The sequence below is a fragment of the Callithrix jacchus genome, chromosome 17 (genome assembly GCF_049354715.1).
Source record: "Callithrix jacchus isolate 240 chromosome 17, calJac240_pri, whole genome shotgun sequence".
Taxonomy (NCBI): Eukaryota; Metazoa; Chordata; class Mammalia; order Primates; family Cebidae; genus Callithrix; species Callithrix jacchus.
In genome coordinates, this window is record NC_133518.1 from 13,905,376 (window position 1) to 13,921,941 (window position 16,566).

Below are 16,566 nucleotides of genomic sequence, written 5' to 3' on the forward strand. Positions count from 1 at the left end.
GAGATCATGGAGCCTAGCGGAGGGTATTGATCACACATATGGAAAGAGGCAGACCTTGGAAGGAGAGTCAACAGGACCAAATGATGGCTTGTAGGATGGGGATTAGGCGAAAGAGAGGAGTAAAGGATAACTTGTAAATCTCTAACTTGGCCAACTAGGAGGATGTGGCTGGCATGCACTGGGATGGGAAGACTGAGACAGGGACAATTTTAGGGAATGGGAATTAAGAGATCTCTTTTGGTATTGTCAAGTGTATATTTGGTATTTTTAAGATGTATTAGATTATTTAAGATGTATATTAGATGATCCAAGCAGAGATGTCACATGGACAGTTGAGTATACAATTTTGATGTAGGATATAAGGAATAGAGTTGTAACACGAGTAGTTAGGTGTGTATAATGATATTTGAAACCATAGTACTGGACAAAATCACCTGAGGAGAGAATGTAGCTGGAAAAAAGAAGGGGCTCCAGGTGGGATCCTGGTGGAACAGAAAAGGAAGAGCCAATCTAGGGTACTGAGAATGAGTGGCGAGTGAAGTCATTGGAAAATTGGAAGAGCATGGCATCATACAAAATGAGAAGAAAGTGCTCCATTAAAGAGAAAGTATCAACTATGAAGACTGCTGTTAGGCAATCTGGCAGAAACGAGCCTGGGGTGACCACTGGATTTGGCAGTATGAAAGCCAAGGGAGTCTGTTGTTGCTTTTCTTAAAAGGGGGGCTACATCAGCACAGGCATCAACAGGATCAGTCCAGTAACAAAAGAGGAAGAGGTGATATGAAAAGATGACAATTGCAGCAACAAAGTCATTGAGAGGATGGAGGGGTAGGATCCAAACAAAAGGAATTCACCTCGGAAGAGCCGAGGCATTTTTCATTCAAGGAGCTGCTTGTGGAATCACCAAACCTCTTCTCTTACTAAGTGCAGCTTCTCTTACATACATCATCTGATTTGGTTCTCACATGATTCTCATGTATCCAATCATTCCCAATTTCCAGAAAAGAAAAAGAAAGTTTAGAGAAGTTGTATAATTTGTCCTACGACATGCAGTTAATCATTCATTAAAGAGAATTCAAACCTTTCTTGCAGTCCCAAACCAAACGAAGAAGTATCTTTGTATCTTCAATACCATTTTTTTTCATTTGGTGACTTAGTGATCAGCAAATGGCTTGACAACTTTAAGTTTGAATTCCCTGGAATTCATTCACGTAGAAGTTCCATACTACGTGAATGTCCATATCATTTTTTTTCTGCACCTAATGATGGCTACAATATAGCAGGGGTCTATATGCAAAGGTAAAAATAATTACATTTGCAGCTACAGTTCTTTAAAAACACTAAAAGTCTAATATCAGGCCAGGTGTAGTAGCTCACATCTATAATCCCAGCACTTTGGGAGGCTGAGGCAGGTGGATCACCGGGGTAAGGAGTTCAAGACCAGCCATGGCCAACATGGCGAAACCCCGTATCTATTAAAAATACAAAAATTAGCTGGACATGGTGGTGGATACCTGTAATCCCAGATACTTGGGAGGCTGAGGCAGGAGAATTGCTTGAAGCTGGGAGGCAGAGGTTGCAGTGAGCTGAGATTGTGCCACTGTACTCCAGCCTGAGTGACAAGAGCAAAACTCCATCTCAAAAAGATCTAATACCTTTCCTAACAAATTTGGTTCACATGTTCATGTTAACTATAAATTGCTAGTTTGTTTTGTCATAATTTTAGAGGGAGTCCCACCCGGTAGAACAGCAGTAAAGTTAAATATCCTGTTATTGAGTTTAACAAAAAAAAAAAAAAAAACATTTTAAGATAAGGAATGTACAAATCCCAGTCAAGTCGAGATGCAATACAGAGGATTATATTATCCTGTTATCTAAAAAGCATGGACTTTAACATGCTAGGTTCAAGTCATGTTTGGTAAACTCTCTTGGTAATTTCTTTCAAGTTGTTTAACTCTTGGTTTCTTCATTATGAAAAAATGGCTAAAAATATTTATGCAAAAGAGTTGTGAGAAACAAATGAATTAACCCAGTGAGATTACTTCATAAACTGAGAGTACTGTCGGTTGTTATCATTATGGATATAACACTGGATGGTTTGTTTTATTTAGTATTTCTTAAAAAACATTGTAAGGCAAATTTCCCTCTCCCTTCTAATAATAGCATACCATTTCTTGAGGGTTCTCAGATAAAAGAGAAGAGCAACTGCTTGCATAGGGACACTTGTCCCCCTTCTAAAAAGCCTTCCCAAATATCTTGAAACTGCATCAGTCCCATGCTCCTACAGAAGTGTGTCCATTATTGCTACCACATACTGTAGCATATAGTGCCTCAGTCACACATTCATTCTGATAACAAACGTACGTTGAGGGTTTATGATGTTCTGGGCTCTGAAGAAACTAAACATCAATATAGAAAAAGGATCGTGATACATTTCTGCCTCCCCAGCAGTTCTCAGTCTAGTAAGACAGCATCTCCTCTTTCCATCCTCCACCTCCACTCCAAGCTGTGAGCACTAGAATGCCAAGACCCTGGTCTCAGTCATCTTGAGCTTCCCTTGTATAACCTAGCACAGCACCTTGCTCATAGTAGGTGCTCGATAAATGATTATTGGATGGAAGAAATATTTTGTAGCGTATTTTTTTAAACGTTTAAAAAACTGGTAGACTAACAAGCAAGGTGTTTTTTTTCTCATAATGTCTCTCTGGTTACATTTAACAGCAAGTTAAAATTAGATCTTTTTTTTTTTTTTTAAGAAAGAAAACCATAGCAACTGTGATCTTGAATATTTCAGAGAGCACATTTTGAAGGATTCTCTTTTGCTGAATTGCCCATGTTTGAGCCGCCTATTTCAATTAAAAATTGAATAAATAATCTGGGGTACTAATAGCCATGTAAACCACTGGTTGAATCTATGAAGCAATAGAAACTCCCACATGGAACAGAACGCTTGATGAAATACTTGGAGAAAACACATAAATGTGTTGAAAATCCACTGAATAAATTTAAAATGGTTACCCACTGGAAATGATTGAACATTAACTTCTCTTTGTTTCTTGTACTTGTATTTATTATACAAGCTTGGAGATTGTTCCAGTGTTTCATGTCAATATTTGCTAAAGATTTTTTAAAGGTATGTTTCTATGATGAAATCAATTTTACAGTGCTGTCTTCTAAATTAAAGAATGCGCATTTTTACAGAATGTTATCAGCAAATACTTCTTTGATGTACATAATGATTGTCTAATAGTTTTCTCTGAAAGTATTTTTATTGAAGTAATGATTAAACTGTAGCTCGGTGTCTCAGAACACTGACTAATGTCATGTTAATCAACTTGACTACTAAAAAAAAGTGAAGAGGTTCATAGTTTCGATCTAGTTGGTACGTGATTCACTTGAACTATCACAGAAGAAAATGTACTTTACCCAAGACCAAATTTAATACAAAAAGGAAATCCAGAAAAACTTCTCAGAAACAACTTTTTCAAAGTTACAGTCCACACCTTTTAAAAAAGATCCAATTCTGCTTCTCTTAAATAAGAATGTGTAAATTAGCTGTTGATTCGCAGCATTCAGATTGATTAACATCTATTGAATGGCTACTCTAAACAAAGCACTGAACAAATGTCAAGAAGAATAAAGTGTATTTCTGCTTTTATGGTGCTTATTGGAAAAAATAAGTCACTCAGGAATAACTGCGATATAAAAAATGAAAAATAAGTGCTGTAAATACCATTGGCATTATTCTGAGGAGGTAAAAATGGATAACTCCTAGGTAGGTTTGAACTGGTAGAATGGGGCGGCAATAGGAAGATGGAGAATTCTTAGCTGACAGACTGAAAATGCACATGTTTTGGAATTAGCAAGATGTTCAGCCTTACTTCAGGGTAGTTTATAGGAGGAGTGCTAAATGAGGCTGAAAACACACACTGAGCTAGGTGGCAAAAGGCCTCAAATTCCAGATTATTTAAATAGAGTTTTATAATTTTTGAAGAAGCCATAAGTGGCTGTTCCATACCTCTTCTGTATATGTGTGACGATTTTTATTTAAAAAAATAAATAACAGGCCATACAGCTGAAATAAAGTCATCTGATTTTCAACCAGCACTGAAAAGTAATGGTTGGGTTTGGCCATGCTTTTTCAGCCTGTGTATTTATGACACTTTTAGACATTCAGGTATTTATTCTGAATTTGGGAAGGAACCTGAATTAGTTTCTTCTATTTACTGAGAATAATTGATCTTTCAGATGTCTGAACGCTAAACATGGGCTTACATATTTATTCCCTCTGAATGCTCTCTAGACACCTTATATGCTTTTTCCTCCTCTGTTATTTTTTCTTGTATAAAACTGCACTGAAGACAAAAGTGATGATTTCTATAGAGCCGTTTAAAGACTAATGCAGAAGTACTCGGAATTCTATTTCTCAAAAACAATAAAACCTTCCTTCTTGCAGAAAGAAAAAGGCTCTGGGTGAGGGACAGCCCAGAGGAGAATTGGGGTGGGAGGAGTTTGGAGGAAAACAGGCAGAGGAAAGGAGCAAGGAGGGAGGAAAATGGAGAGAGGGAGGCAAAGAGAGAACAATTATTCTCTAGAAGAAATGTCTATGGAGATAACTTCATGCATTTATATGTGTTAAAGAGATGTGCCGTAAATACAGCAGAGACAGGTAATGCTGCTGTAGATGCTAAAAACGTTTCTAATGCCAACCAACTACACATATTCTGGTACATCTTAGCTTCTGGTGTTTGCAGTAGAGAGAGTTTGGTAAGATAAGATACCTGGGAGGTATGAAAATGTTGGAACAGCTCACAAACCAGTGTTTTCTGTTTATATTTTTAACAGCCTATTGTAGAAGTGAAAATGAACCAGAGACCCTTAAAACCAGGTATTTTGAGCTTTAAACAAGTTTCAAGAGCTGTATCTCTGCTACCAAAAGAAACTTAATGGTATAGATGCATATCCGGAGTGTTCATTCAACAGAGATCTTAACTGAAGGACTGAAGTTTATTTTTACTCAATCTAAAGCATATGTAGACATGGCACAAGAGCAAACACAAGATAAAAGTGATGGCCAGGACAGTTTTCCCCTTGCCACTCTGAGTAGCCACATTAGCAGTCCAAAAGATGTTGGATGCCAGCAATGTTTCTTTTTTTTGAGACGGAGTTTCGCTCTTGTTACCCAGGCTGGAGTGCAATGGTGCGATCTCGGCTCACCGCAACCTCCGCCTCCTGGATTCAGGCAATTCTCCTGCCTCAGCCTCCTGAGTAGTTGGGATTACAGGCACACACCACCATGCCCAGCTAATTTTTTGTATTTTTAGTAGAGACAGGGTTTCACCATGTTGACCAGGACGGTCTCGATCTCTTGACGTCGTGATCCACCCACCTCGAACTCCCAAAGTGCTGGGATTACAGGCTTGCCAGCAATGTTTCTAAGGGAGGAAAAGGAAACAGGGTCTTGCCCAAAGTGAATCTGTTGATGGGGCCTGTGATTCACAGTCATGTTGAACTTCAATACTAAACATGACAAAAATTGGTAAAGATTTCAAACTTTTAGATGTTTTATCCTATAGAAACACAACTCTACTGTGTCATTATGAATCATTGGGGAAATATTCTAGAATTTAGCTTTTACAAGTTAATATACAAGATAGCTGTTATTAGAATTATTGGAATTCAATCATTCTTATGAGATAACAAAGACTGTCACAGTAGATCCTTTCATATGTCCATGTGTAACCTTAAATCTTTTCTGACGACGTGTATGTCCAGTGGTACAGAGGGGGAAAGTACTTCTCAAAGGTTAGAGCCATAGGAACAGTTTCGGTTCCTCCTTTACTTAAAAATCTGGCCGGGCGCAGTGGCTCACACCTGTAATCCCAGCACTTCGGGAGGCCAAGGCAGGCAGATCACAAGGTCAGGAGTTCAAGACTAGCCTGGCTAACATGGTGAACCCCTGTCTCTACTAAAAATACAAAAAAATTAGCCAGGCATGGTGGCAGACGTCTGCAATCCCAGCTACTCGGGAGTCTGAGGCAGGAGAATCGCTTGAACCCAGGAAGTAGAGGTTGCAGTGAGCCAAGATGGCACCACTGCACTCCAGCCTGGTAACAGAGAGAGACTCTGTCTCAAAAAAAAAAAAAAGTCTGATGGGTCACAGTTCAGGATATGTTTTTGTTTGTTTGATTGACTTTAAGTTCTGAGATACATGTGCAGAACGTGCAGGTTTGTTCCATAGGTGTACATGTGCCATGCGGTTTGCTGCAGCTGTCATCTCGTCCTCCAGGTTTTAAGCCCTGCATGCTTTAGGTATTTGTCTTAATGCTCTCCCTCCCCTTTCCCTCCCCATCCCCAAGAGGCCCTGGTAGGTGATGTTCCCCTCCTTCTGTTCATGTGTTCTCCTTATTCAACTCCCACTTACGAGTGAGAACACGTGGGGTTTGGTTTTAGGGTCTTCTTTGGGCAAACCACTGTCTTCCAAACAAACAAATGAAAATCATGAGCAATATTAATAAATTTTGAAAAGATAAAAAACTCAAGATTTTTATCTTTAGTCAAACACTGACCTTGAAGATGAACAGAAGCGCAAATGTTAGTTTTATCTCATTGTCATCTAATTATATGCAGCCCTTCTTTCTTGCTATTTTCTCCTATCTTTGTGGTCCATTCCAAGTCTATTAGCTATATAAAGAATATCATGTTATACAGGAAGCATCCCAGGCTAGGAGTTCGCAAGTGGCAGTCCCGGGAAGGTAATCGCAATCTGAATGGGTAGGTTTCGCTAATGACCAATCCATGGGACCTTGGATAAGCAACTTAATCTCTCTAAACCTCAGTTTCTTTGCAAAATGTGGTACCTATTCCTATTTACTTCACAAAGTTGTTTCCAGAATAGAATGTGATAGGTGAAAAAGTCCTAAAGATAGGAACCAACCATACTAAATAATTATTATATCTTAGAACACTTTATAGTTTGAAACAAATCTAGAAGCACATAGCATGCAGAATCCTGGAATCAAAAGACTATTAGTTATATATTTTGAGCATTAATGTTTTAGGAAAATACCTTATCTTTATATAATGTACATTGCTGATATCATTACTATAAATATATTAATACAGTAGACTGAAGATAAGTCTATGGCTCACATTTATGTAAGGCTGAAGGTCATGTTCTTCTTCTTTAAAGCCTGTTCTAAACAGTAGTTCTCTATAAGCTTTTTAAACTTGAGATTTTCATTAGTAATAAAATAAACAAATAAAAGAAAGATTGTGCTCACATTTTTGGAAGCTTTTCAGAGGAAGCAGCTGTGGTTTCTTTAGACCCCCAAGTCTATTATTCAGGTGAGTAGTGTATTTTATAATGAGTTCTAGACCACCTGCCTTTCTGAGGAAATTAATATTGAGATAGATTTACTCCGACTTTTCTTGTCTCAGTGGCTATGTATAAAATTTTCCTATTCAGTGAGTTTGGGTTCCCCATGAAAGTGTTCATTCGATGTTGTTCGGCTGTAGATGATTATTTTTTAAGACCATGTCTAGATGTGCTCACAACAAATTTTTATCTTGGTGAGTTTTAAGACTGACACATACACTTCTCTAGTAAAATCGTCAGTAAGCGATGTAAATACAGTTTTACTTATAAGGCAACAAATACTAATAATGAATAAAATAGTGTTTTAAATGAATTTGACTATAGTCTAAACCACTAGAATTCAAATTATTGCCTTAATTAGTTTCCTTTTTGTCACCCCTGCAGGAGTTTTGGGCCTCAGTGGATGCAGGAAGCAGTGGGAGTTTGGAGAATGCGGTGAAAAGGGTTTATCAGGATCAGCTTGTTCCAAAGATAAATACAAGCAAGGAAATGTCTGCCTTCGCACCCCCGCCTAAGGTCCCGGAAATGCCACGAGAGATGAAGAAAAGCTGTGGAGATAAACAGGTAGAAATCACGCCTGAAAGAACAAAGATGACAAAGAGCATCAAAGAGAAACAAAGCAATGGTTTAGAGAAAGTGGCCTTTAAACGGAAGGCAGAAGGTGAAGAAAAGCCACCTGGAAAGAAAGCGAAAGCGGCCAAGACAATGGAAGGTGACAATCAGTTCATCACCGCGCCTCTGCCTCACATCCCCTTAAAGAACATAATGGATGTGGAAACGAAGTTGGTCTACACTGATGAAGACAGTGTTCGCTATGAGTTTGTGGAGTCCTTCATGTCTACTGGGAGTCAGCCAACATGCCAGGCTGCTGAAATAGCAGACCCTCTGAGTGTACCTAATTTCAGCTCTCCGCCTCAGATTGACAAATGGCTTCAGGTAGCCTTAAAGGATGCCAGCTCTTGCTACAGACAGAAGAAATACGCCATGGCAGCAGGACAGTTCAGAACAGCACTTGAGGTATGGGATTAAAGAAAATATAGATTGGTGACAGGAAGCTGGGAAATGGAAAGTTGTGATTACTTTGAGGGGTTCTGAGCAGACTGTGGTAAACAGTGATCGTGAGGTGAGGATATTTAATGATATCAGGATTTTGCAGGTCCCGGTTTACATAAAACAAATAAGCTAAGCCTGCAAAGGAATATGCCCGTGTGCTCTTGACATACAAAAATAACCCCAAAAGCATACCTCATGCTTTTTACAAAACCTGAAGTGAATGGTGATCTCTTTTTTAAATGCAGTTGGTTTTGTAATTTGGATGTACACCTATAAAAGCCATAAAGTTTTAGTACAATGGTGGTGGGTGGAATATAGATCCTCTAGAAATAGGCAGTTAATGAGTATCTGAATGGTCTGCTTTTGATGTGTAGCATCCTCATGATTAAACATAACCATCTTTCCTTTTTAGCATGTGCTTATAATTTATACATGATACTTATTACAAACGAAATAATACCATTTTTCTTTACCATTTAAACTTTACCTTCCTCCCCATTCTAGTGATCTTTATGAATAATTATCTTCCTATCTGTTAGCAGGTAAGTCTGTGGATATCTTGGCATAAAAATAGCTCATGGACTAAAAGAAACGTCAGAATCACTACTAAGACACAAAATAGGTGGTGAGAAAATTATACTAGCTCCTGACTTGCTGGACCTACAGAAGGACCAAAGTATATGCACCATTACCTTGCTATATTGATAAGTGCATAATTCATATTTCATTTTACAAAACTATCTTACACAAGACATTTTAATGCATACTATATTTGCCTGCTGGGCACTGGAGACATTTAAAAAGAAATGTGTGAGGACATGGTTCCTTTCCTCTAACTATCTAGTGAGGAAGACAAACTAGTAAACATTTAAATAAAGATGCCATAAAGGCCTGGCGTGGTGACTCACACCTGTAGTCCCAGCACTCTGGGAAGCCAAGGTGAAAGAATTGCTTGAGACCAGAAACTCCGGGCCAGCCTGGGTAACATAGTGAGATCCTGTCTCTACAAAATTTAAGAATTTGCTAGGCATGGCGGCACCCGTCTATACACCTAGCTATTCGGGAGGCTGAGGTGAAAGGATCTCTTGAGCCCAGGAAGTGAAGGGTATAGTGAGCTATAATTACATCACTGCATTCCAAGCTGGGCAACAGAGTAAGACTCTATTTCCAAAAAAAAAAAAAAAGATGCCAAAAAGAGTAATTGACCACAAGCGATGAGACTTGCTCTGCCACGCAGACTGAAGTTCAGTGGCATGATCTGGGCTCACTGCAACCTCCGTCTTCGAGGTTCAAGCAACTCTCCTGCCTCAGCCTCCTGAATAGCTGTAATTACAGGAGTCCGCCATCACACCCGGCTAATTTTTGTATTTTCAGTAGAGACAGCATTTTGCCATGTTGACCAGGCAGGTCTTGAACTCCTCACCTCAGGCAATGCAGCTGCCTTGGCCTCCCAAAGTGCTGGGATTACAGGCATGAGCCACCACCCCCAGCCGAGACATTTAAAACGGTCGCCAAATAGGTGGTACAAAGTCAGCTGTAAGAGCGTGTGGAGGACTGGTTGTGGTTAAAGGTGAGGCCACAAAAAAACAGAAAAGTACGAACTGAGCGAAGGCCCGGGAGGCGTTTAAATATTTATTAAGTGACATAATAATTTCCACTGCATCTAATAAACCCATTAGGAATGTTCTGTTTATGTGTTAGTTTCCTTTGTTGCTCTTGACAAAGTACTACGTCCTTTGTTTTCATAACATAGTCACTAAGTAGATAGGAAAATGTATGATAACGTTTTATAATGACTACGATCAAATGGTACGCAATGATTCAGAAGACAACAGTTTAACTTCCGAGAACCTGTCAACTTGAGTATTTGAGGATTTTGTAACATAGCAGGTGTTTATGTAAACATGCTCAATGAAATCACTTAGTTTTGCATGCTTTCTTTCCACTGTATAAAGGTGAACCTGTTATGTGGGTAAGATCGGTCCTTAGCTCTATGACCAGCTCTTCAATCTTTCACAAGATTTATTAAAAACGGTCATCATTTGCTCATATGTTTGTATTCACACCAGAAGCTAAACCAATAGGGCAAAAGGTGTAAGCTGAAGATAAAAACACAAATTCATATTATTTTGTATGGTCATGCCTAGATACTACTCCCTGCAATTTAAAAAAGATAGCTATACAAATTTACCCACAACAAAAACGGTAGAGATTCTATTAAAAAATACATGACTGGCTTCATATAGTTGTATTTGCATCTGATGCAACACATGCTACTATGTTACAAATTGCTTGGCTGTCAACAAAATGTAGGAAGAGAGTAATAAATTAGGAAAACATAAAGGACAGAAGATGTAGTAATCATATTTTTTGTCACATATAGGAATAACACTCAAGAAAGTATCAAAGGTTTTTCTAACTCTGTGGCATGCAACTTATACAATACCATTATTTCAACCTTAATCATACGATCCTAATAATTAAGAGGCTTCCATCTTCTGAATTAGAACAAATCTATGTGTATCCTTCAAGATTCACAGCTTCAAACAATCCCACTAAATCCATCAAAGAAGTAAGAACAAGGCCCATCCATTATCAACCACAACTTTCGATTCTTCCGATTTTATCATGCAGGTACCCCTTGAGGTGCTAATCTTTTTTTAATATCGTGGCTCTTCCGTCACTGATCTGTGAAGTTAAAGTAATAACTCACATTTACGGAGCTCTTTGTGTGTGTCAGGTACTATATTTTACATTCTGGGAATATTCACATTCATTATTCCATTTTATTCTCAAAACAAACCAATGAGATAATGCTGTTATTATTATTACTGCATTACTAACAAGAAAACCAGGGGTGAACAGGTTAAGTAACTTGCTCAAGGGTAAAAAGCTAGAAATGGAGGAGTGAGGAGCTGGTTGTCTGGTTCAGTGCTCCCCAGGATGCCTCTGCTACTCTATGTGTGAGTTGGTTGGAAATTCAAAATTCCAGACCTTGCCAGACCTGCAGAATCAGAATCTGCATTTTAACAAATCCCAGATGGTCCGTGTGCACATCGCAGTTTGAGGAGCACTACACTCTGTGATATGCCTACACAGAACAGATTCGCCCTCCAATTAACACTTCGTAGTTTGGTCCCTACATTTTATAATTTAAAATTTTATATGTCCAACATTGATTTTATAGGAAAAAATTTCTTTTTAAGCAGGTGTTTCTATAACAATAGTTCAGAATTTTTGCATTTCAAGGATCCATTAAAAAAATGTTTTAAGTGTGTGTAGGGGGAGAGTGGGTTGACACTGCATTTGTATTGTACAGGAACATTACAGAAATTACCATCTATTACCACCATTGAATCATAAAGTATGGAGCAGTTTTACACATAAAAGTTAGAAAGGAAGATAAAAAGAAACAGAAAGGTCATACTCTCAGAATGAAGGATATTTTAAAAATAGTTATATTTTAATTTTCTGAAAAGCTATGTTGTCTTTATTTTTCATTTTCCTTTGGATCTGTGAAATATTGGTCTGAGGACCAGCTTTCGGGAATCGCTGTTCTAGAACACACTCCCTTTATGGTAAATATTAGGTATCCAGCAAGATTGAACCCACACCAGGGCCTTCTTATGAGATTACTTCCAAGATAATGGAATTTGGTATAAGGCAGGTCCATTTTGTAGCCCATTCAAGGGGGTTTATTTAATGAAGTAGAAAAGATATCTCATTATAGGGCCGCCTCACCTATAATTACTCTGCTGAGAATAAATCTGTAGCAACTCTCTAGGGCACAAAAATGTTGTAGATATCTCAGAAAGCTTAATTTAAATAAATTCTAGCACAGGTATTTCTTTGGTGCAACATAACCAGAAATTTGGGGGTTCCCCAAATTCTCTGAATGCCTGAGCTGTCTTATTACACATCTGTGGATTTGCATGTGAATTTGGTTCGCATTTCCTAAACTCCTGCTGGGTTTCATGCATTTTTATTCATACAGTCATTGCCATAACTCTCTCTAAGATAGATATTATCACCCCCATTTTATGGATGAACTGATGCTGTAAAAAATTACCAACTTACCTAAAGTGCCACGGCCAGTCTGTGGCGGAGCCGAGATGGAATTCAGGTCCACTGATTTTACATCTGTACTTCTTTACATTACTGCTTTTCATACTCTAATGTGCATAGAAATTATACAGTAATCTTGTGGAAAATGCAGGTTCAGATGCATTATGTTTGTAGTGGGACACCAGATGCCTCATTTCAAGTAAATTCCCAAATGATGTTCATAATGCTGGTCAGGGGACAACTCTGAGAAGGATTTATGCCAGACCACCACAGGTTCTCAAGTGACTGTCATTGCCTCTCTAGGAAATTAGCAGTAAGAACTAGCTCACATAGTCCTAAGTGGTTGCAGGGGTCCAGAGCTGTGATGGACAGGGCACTGAATTTAGAATCAGATTATCTCGTGTTTGATGCTGCATTGATGCCATGACTTTGAGCAACTTTCTTAGCACCTTAGAATACCATTAAGTATAAATGATACATAATAAGGTACTTTCACATAGAATATCAAGACTCTTTATTGAAAATCATGATGAAATCTAAATTCATGTACAAGTCGTCACTGTACTTCTCAAGTACCTCATCTCCCTGTATGGTACGTGTTTCAATTAAAGCTTTAACATTCCAAAGGATTTTGTCCAGCTATGTGTTTACCAACATTTTTTAACATCCACAGCCCAAAGCCTTTAACAGTTCTAGTCTTCTTTTAATTATATTTAAAATTTATCCAAAGCAAAGGACAAAGTAATGCATCATTTTCCACTTTATTTTCCCTTGAGAAGCAGTGATCTAAACTAAACACTATTTTGAACCGTTAACTCTCGCACAAAAACGAGCCTTCACTTCGATGCACACATTGTTATTCTAGAGATATGAGCCTTCACTTCAATGCACACATTGTTATTCTAGAGATGGCCCACTGTGTCCTAGTTGTCAAGTGTTAACTGACTGTGAATTCTGCATGTTCAACATTAGACATTTCAGATTTTAACTTGATTGGTGTCATCTTTGTTCCATACAGGGACACCGTAAGTATTAAGTATTTAATGATAAAAAATTTCAAAAATGTTAGCAAATTTACATGGTAGGAAAATATGAAATACATTTCCCCTTTAACCTAAAAAAATAAGAGAATTATTATTACATATATTTTTATTATTGATGAGTTTAATTATACCTTCTAACAATTAAACACTGATTAAATAATACAAATATCTAAAAAATTAGAATTTGCCATTATAAGAAACAAGTATGTTAATATCATTAGCATTTACCAGCCATTTCAACCTGGCATAATGCAAATTTGAATAAAATACAGCTTCTGCCCTCGAGGAGCCAAAGTGTAGAGACAAGGAATCAGGTCTTGCTTACCTGAATTCCAAGATTTCCATTTACATTTTAGGCTTATGTATTTTTATTTTTAGTTTAGTGTGTTATGTTTATATTTTAAAAGATTTTTTTTGAAATGTGACCTTTAAGTGGACATTTAGAGATATGCAGCATATTTTAGTGTAATTTATTTACCTTCAGTGGTTATCGTCCCAATCCCAGTGGAACTAAAAAAAAAACAAATTAGAAGATTTAAGATACATAGAGAAGAGTTGATTCTTGGTTAAAGGAACAAAATATTTTCAGGCACAGTATTTTTAAAAAGGGATGAGTAATAGGAGACATATCTGAGGCAATCCCTCAATTTGAAGGGCCACTGTTCCTTACTATGGAGGCTTTCTATCCAGATGGCCCTGGCTGTGCTGCAACCTGTCCTCTGACTCATCTGACTCACGCTAAGACCCCCTCCCTTTCCCACACAAAAGCAGCCATTGACACAGCAGGGGAAGAGCCACAATTCCTATTTGTGTGCAGCACCCATAACATGGTAGTAGTTGTGGAGAGGGATTGGGAGAGAATCCAGAGGAAAGGAAGAGTGGAAGAGGGGGCCAAATGAGGGCTGGGAGGTAAGCATTGACTATCTCACGGAGAACAGAGCTTTCCCATTACTTAGATGGCAGTAGAGTATGGAAGCGGGGAGTGAGCAGGAGAATTCTCAATAAATAAGCCTACACTATAATTCATATCACTTTACAAATGAAAGGAGAATCACATTCGATATAAAAAGACCATGAGCCTCATGGGTTCTTAATAAAGTCATGTGCAGCTCAACAATAGGTGATTTTGCCATTGTGCAAACATAATAGACTGCACTTACACTACCCTAGATGGCATAGTCAACTACACACCTAGGCTACATGGTAGAGCCTACTGCTTCTAGGCTACATACCTGTACAGCATGTTAATGTATGGAGTGCTTCAGGCAATTGTAACACAGTAGTATTTGTATATCTAAACATAGAAAATATGTAGTGAAAATATGGTATGAAAAATAAAAAATGGCACACCTGTTTAGGGCTGCTCCATTATAATCTGATAGGGCCACTGTCATATATATGGTCTATCATTGACCATAACACTGTTACACAGCACGTGACTGTATAATTACAACCATCTGGGGAGCTATTAAATACACACAGATGCCCAAACCCACAGAGAGTCTAATACAATTATCTGGGGTCCAGACAATGATCGTGCTGGCGGCTTGGTATTTTTAAGATCCCAGGTTGATTTAGCAGCAGCTTAACATTGAGAACCACTAGCATTGAAAATATTCATCACTTCCTTCTCTTTTAAAATCACAGTAAGTTTTAATCCACATGTGACTTTTAAAAGGTAGTTAAGAGAAGTAATAAACGTACAAAGCTATTTAAAAATATTACTGAAAAATATAAATTGTTGTGAAAATTTACTCTGAAAATTTATACTGAAAATAATCTAATATTCATTTTGAAAGCAAATTAACTTACTTAATGGCTACTTTTCTATTAATACTAAAAACAGACTGATAACTGACCTTGGGCCCGTGATCTGAAATTTAAAATTCATCCCATAAGTGAATACTTCACAAAAAAATGAACAATTAATCCATAGGAAACTGAGAAAGATCTTTTTCATCAGTAGGATTATTTTCATAGTTTACAGTTTACAAACATTATTTATTTGATTTAAATGACAGTAAATGTTAATGAAAATTTTTAATATAGTTAACTCTGTGATTCTTGTGAATCAAAACCTAACCAATTGTCATGAAATCTTACCCAATCCTAATTAATTCATAATTTGTAATTAATTTGAAGACTGTTTGGGGCCGACAACCAGAAAAATTTAAGTCAGATGATTCTGACTTAAGTATTGAATTGTGTTGCTAAACGTTTCTTCCACTATCCACTATGTATAACTTTCCAAATGCGTTGCAAGTCTACTGAAACCAAACAGACTTCAAAACAGCAATTCCCTCTCTTTCCTCTGTCATGCACCCCATTCCAGCCTTCATACACGTACAATGTCATATTTAAACAGACTCTGAAATAGTGAGCAGATGAGATCCACTTTAACGTGTTCACAAAAATGTAAGGCAGCGTAAAGTTGCAATTGCTTTTTCAATTCAAATTATCTAGAAAAATATTAAAGAAAAATTTAGTTTCGATTTCTACTTAATTATGTAACTTTTCTTTTGCCTCATTTGACAGTCACTAAAATAGAGAAGACTTCTTTGCTGCCTAAGAGATGATTTTGTTTCTATCAGAGAATAGGATGTAGCTACTCAGGGAGTTAAAAAAAGAGAGAGACATGTTTTCATTGCAATCATTGTGGTTTCCTTGTTTTGTAGGAATTGTTAGGAATGATTACAACACTGGATTCATATATACTTGAATGCCACTACTAAAATATATTTCATATCTATAAATAAATACCTTCTAGAGTATTTGTTTGGATGGATGATGATGATTATAGTGAAGATGCTGATCTATGAATATCATTGATATTACAGAGCAAATTATAAGAAATCAACCACAGATTATTAAGTCACTACTTTCTCACTAAGAGTGACATTGGGGTAAGAGGACGTGATATGACAGGGCTCTGGTTTTTAAGAAATGTCGAGTCAGTTTTTAGAAAGAAGTCTTAAGACAATTAGAAATCTATTAAGTGTTCAGTGATGGGCAATGGCTGTATAGAAC

At 37.5% G+C, this 16,566-nt stretch overlaps 1 protein-coding gene across 1 annotated transcript in view; it reads left to right on the top strand.

Moving 5' to 3' along the window:
* Nucleotides 1-16,566, top strand: part of SPATA16 (spermatogenesis associated 16) — a 253,666-nt gene that overhangs the window by 14,969 nt on the left and 222,131 nt on the right. The window contains exon 2 of the mRNA XM_035278772.3: nt 7,740-8,395. Coding sequence (XP_035134663.3) covers nt 7,740-8,395 — 656 coding nt within the window. The remainder of the gene's footprint in view (nt 1-7,739; nt 8,396-16,566) is intronic.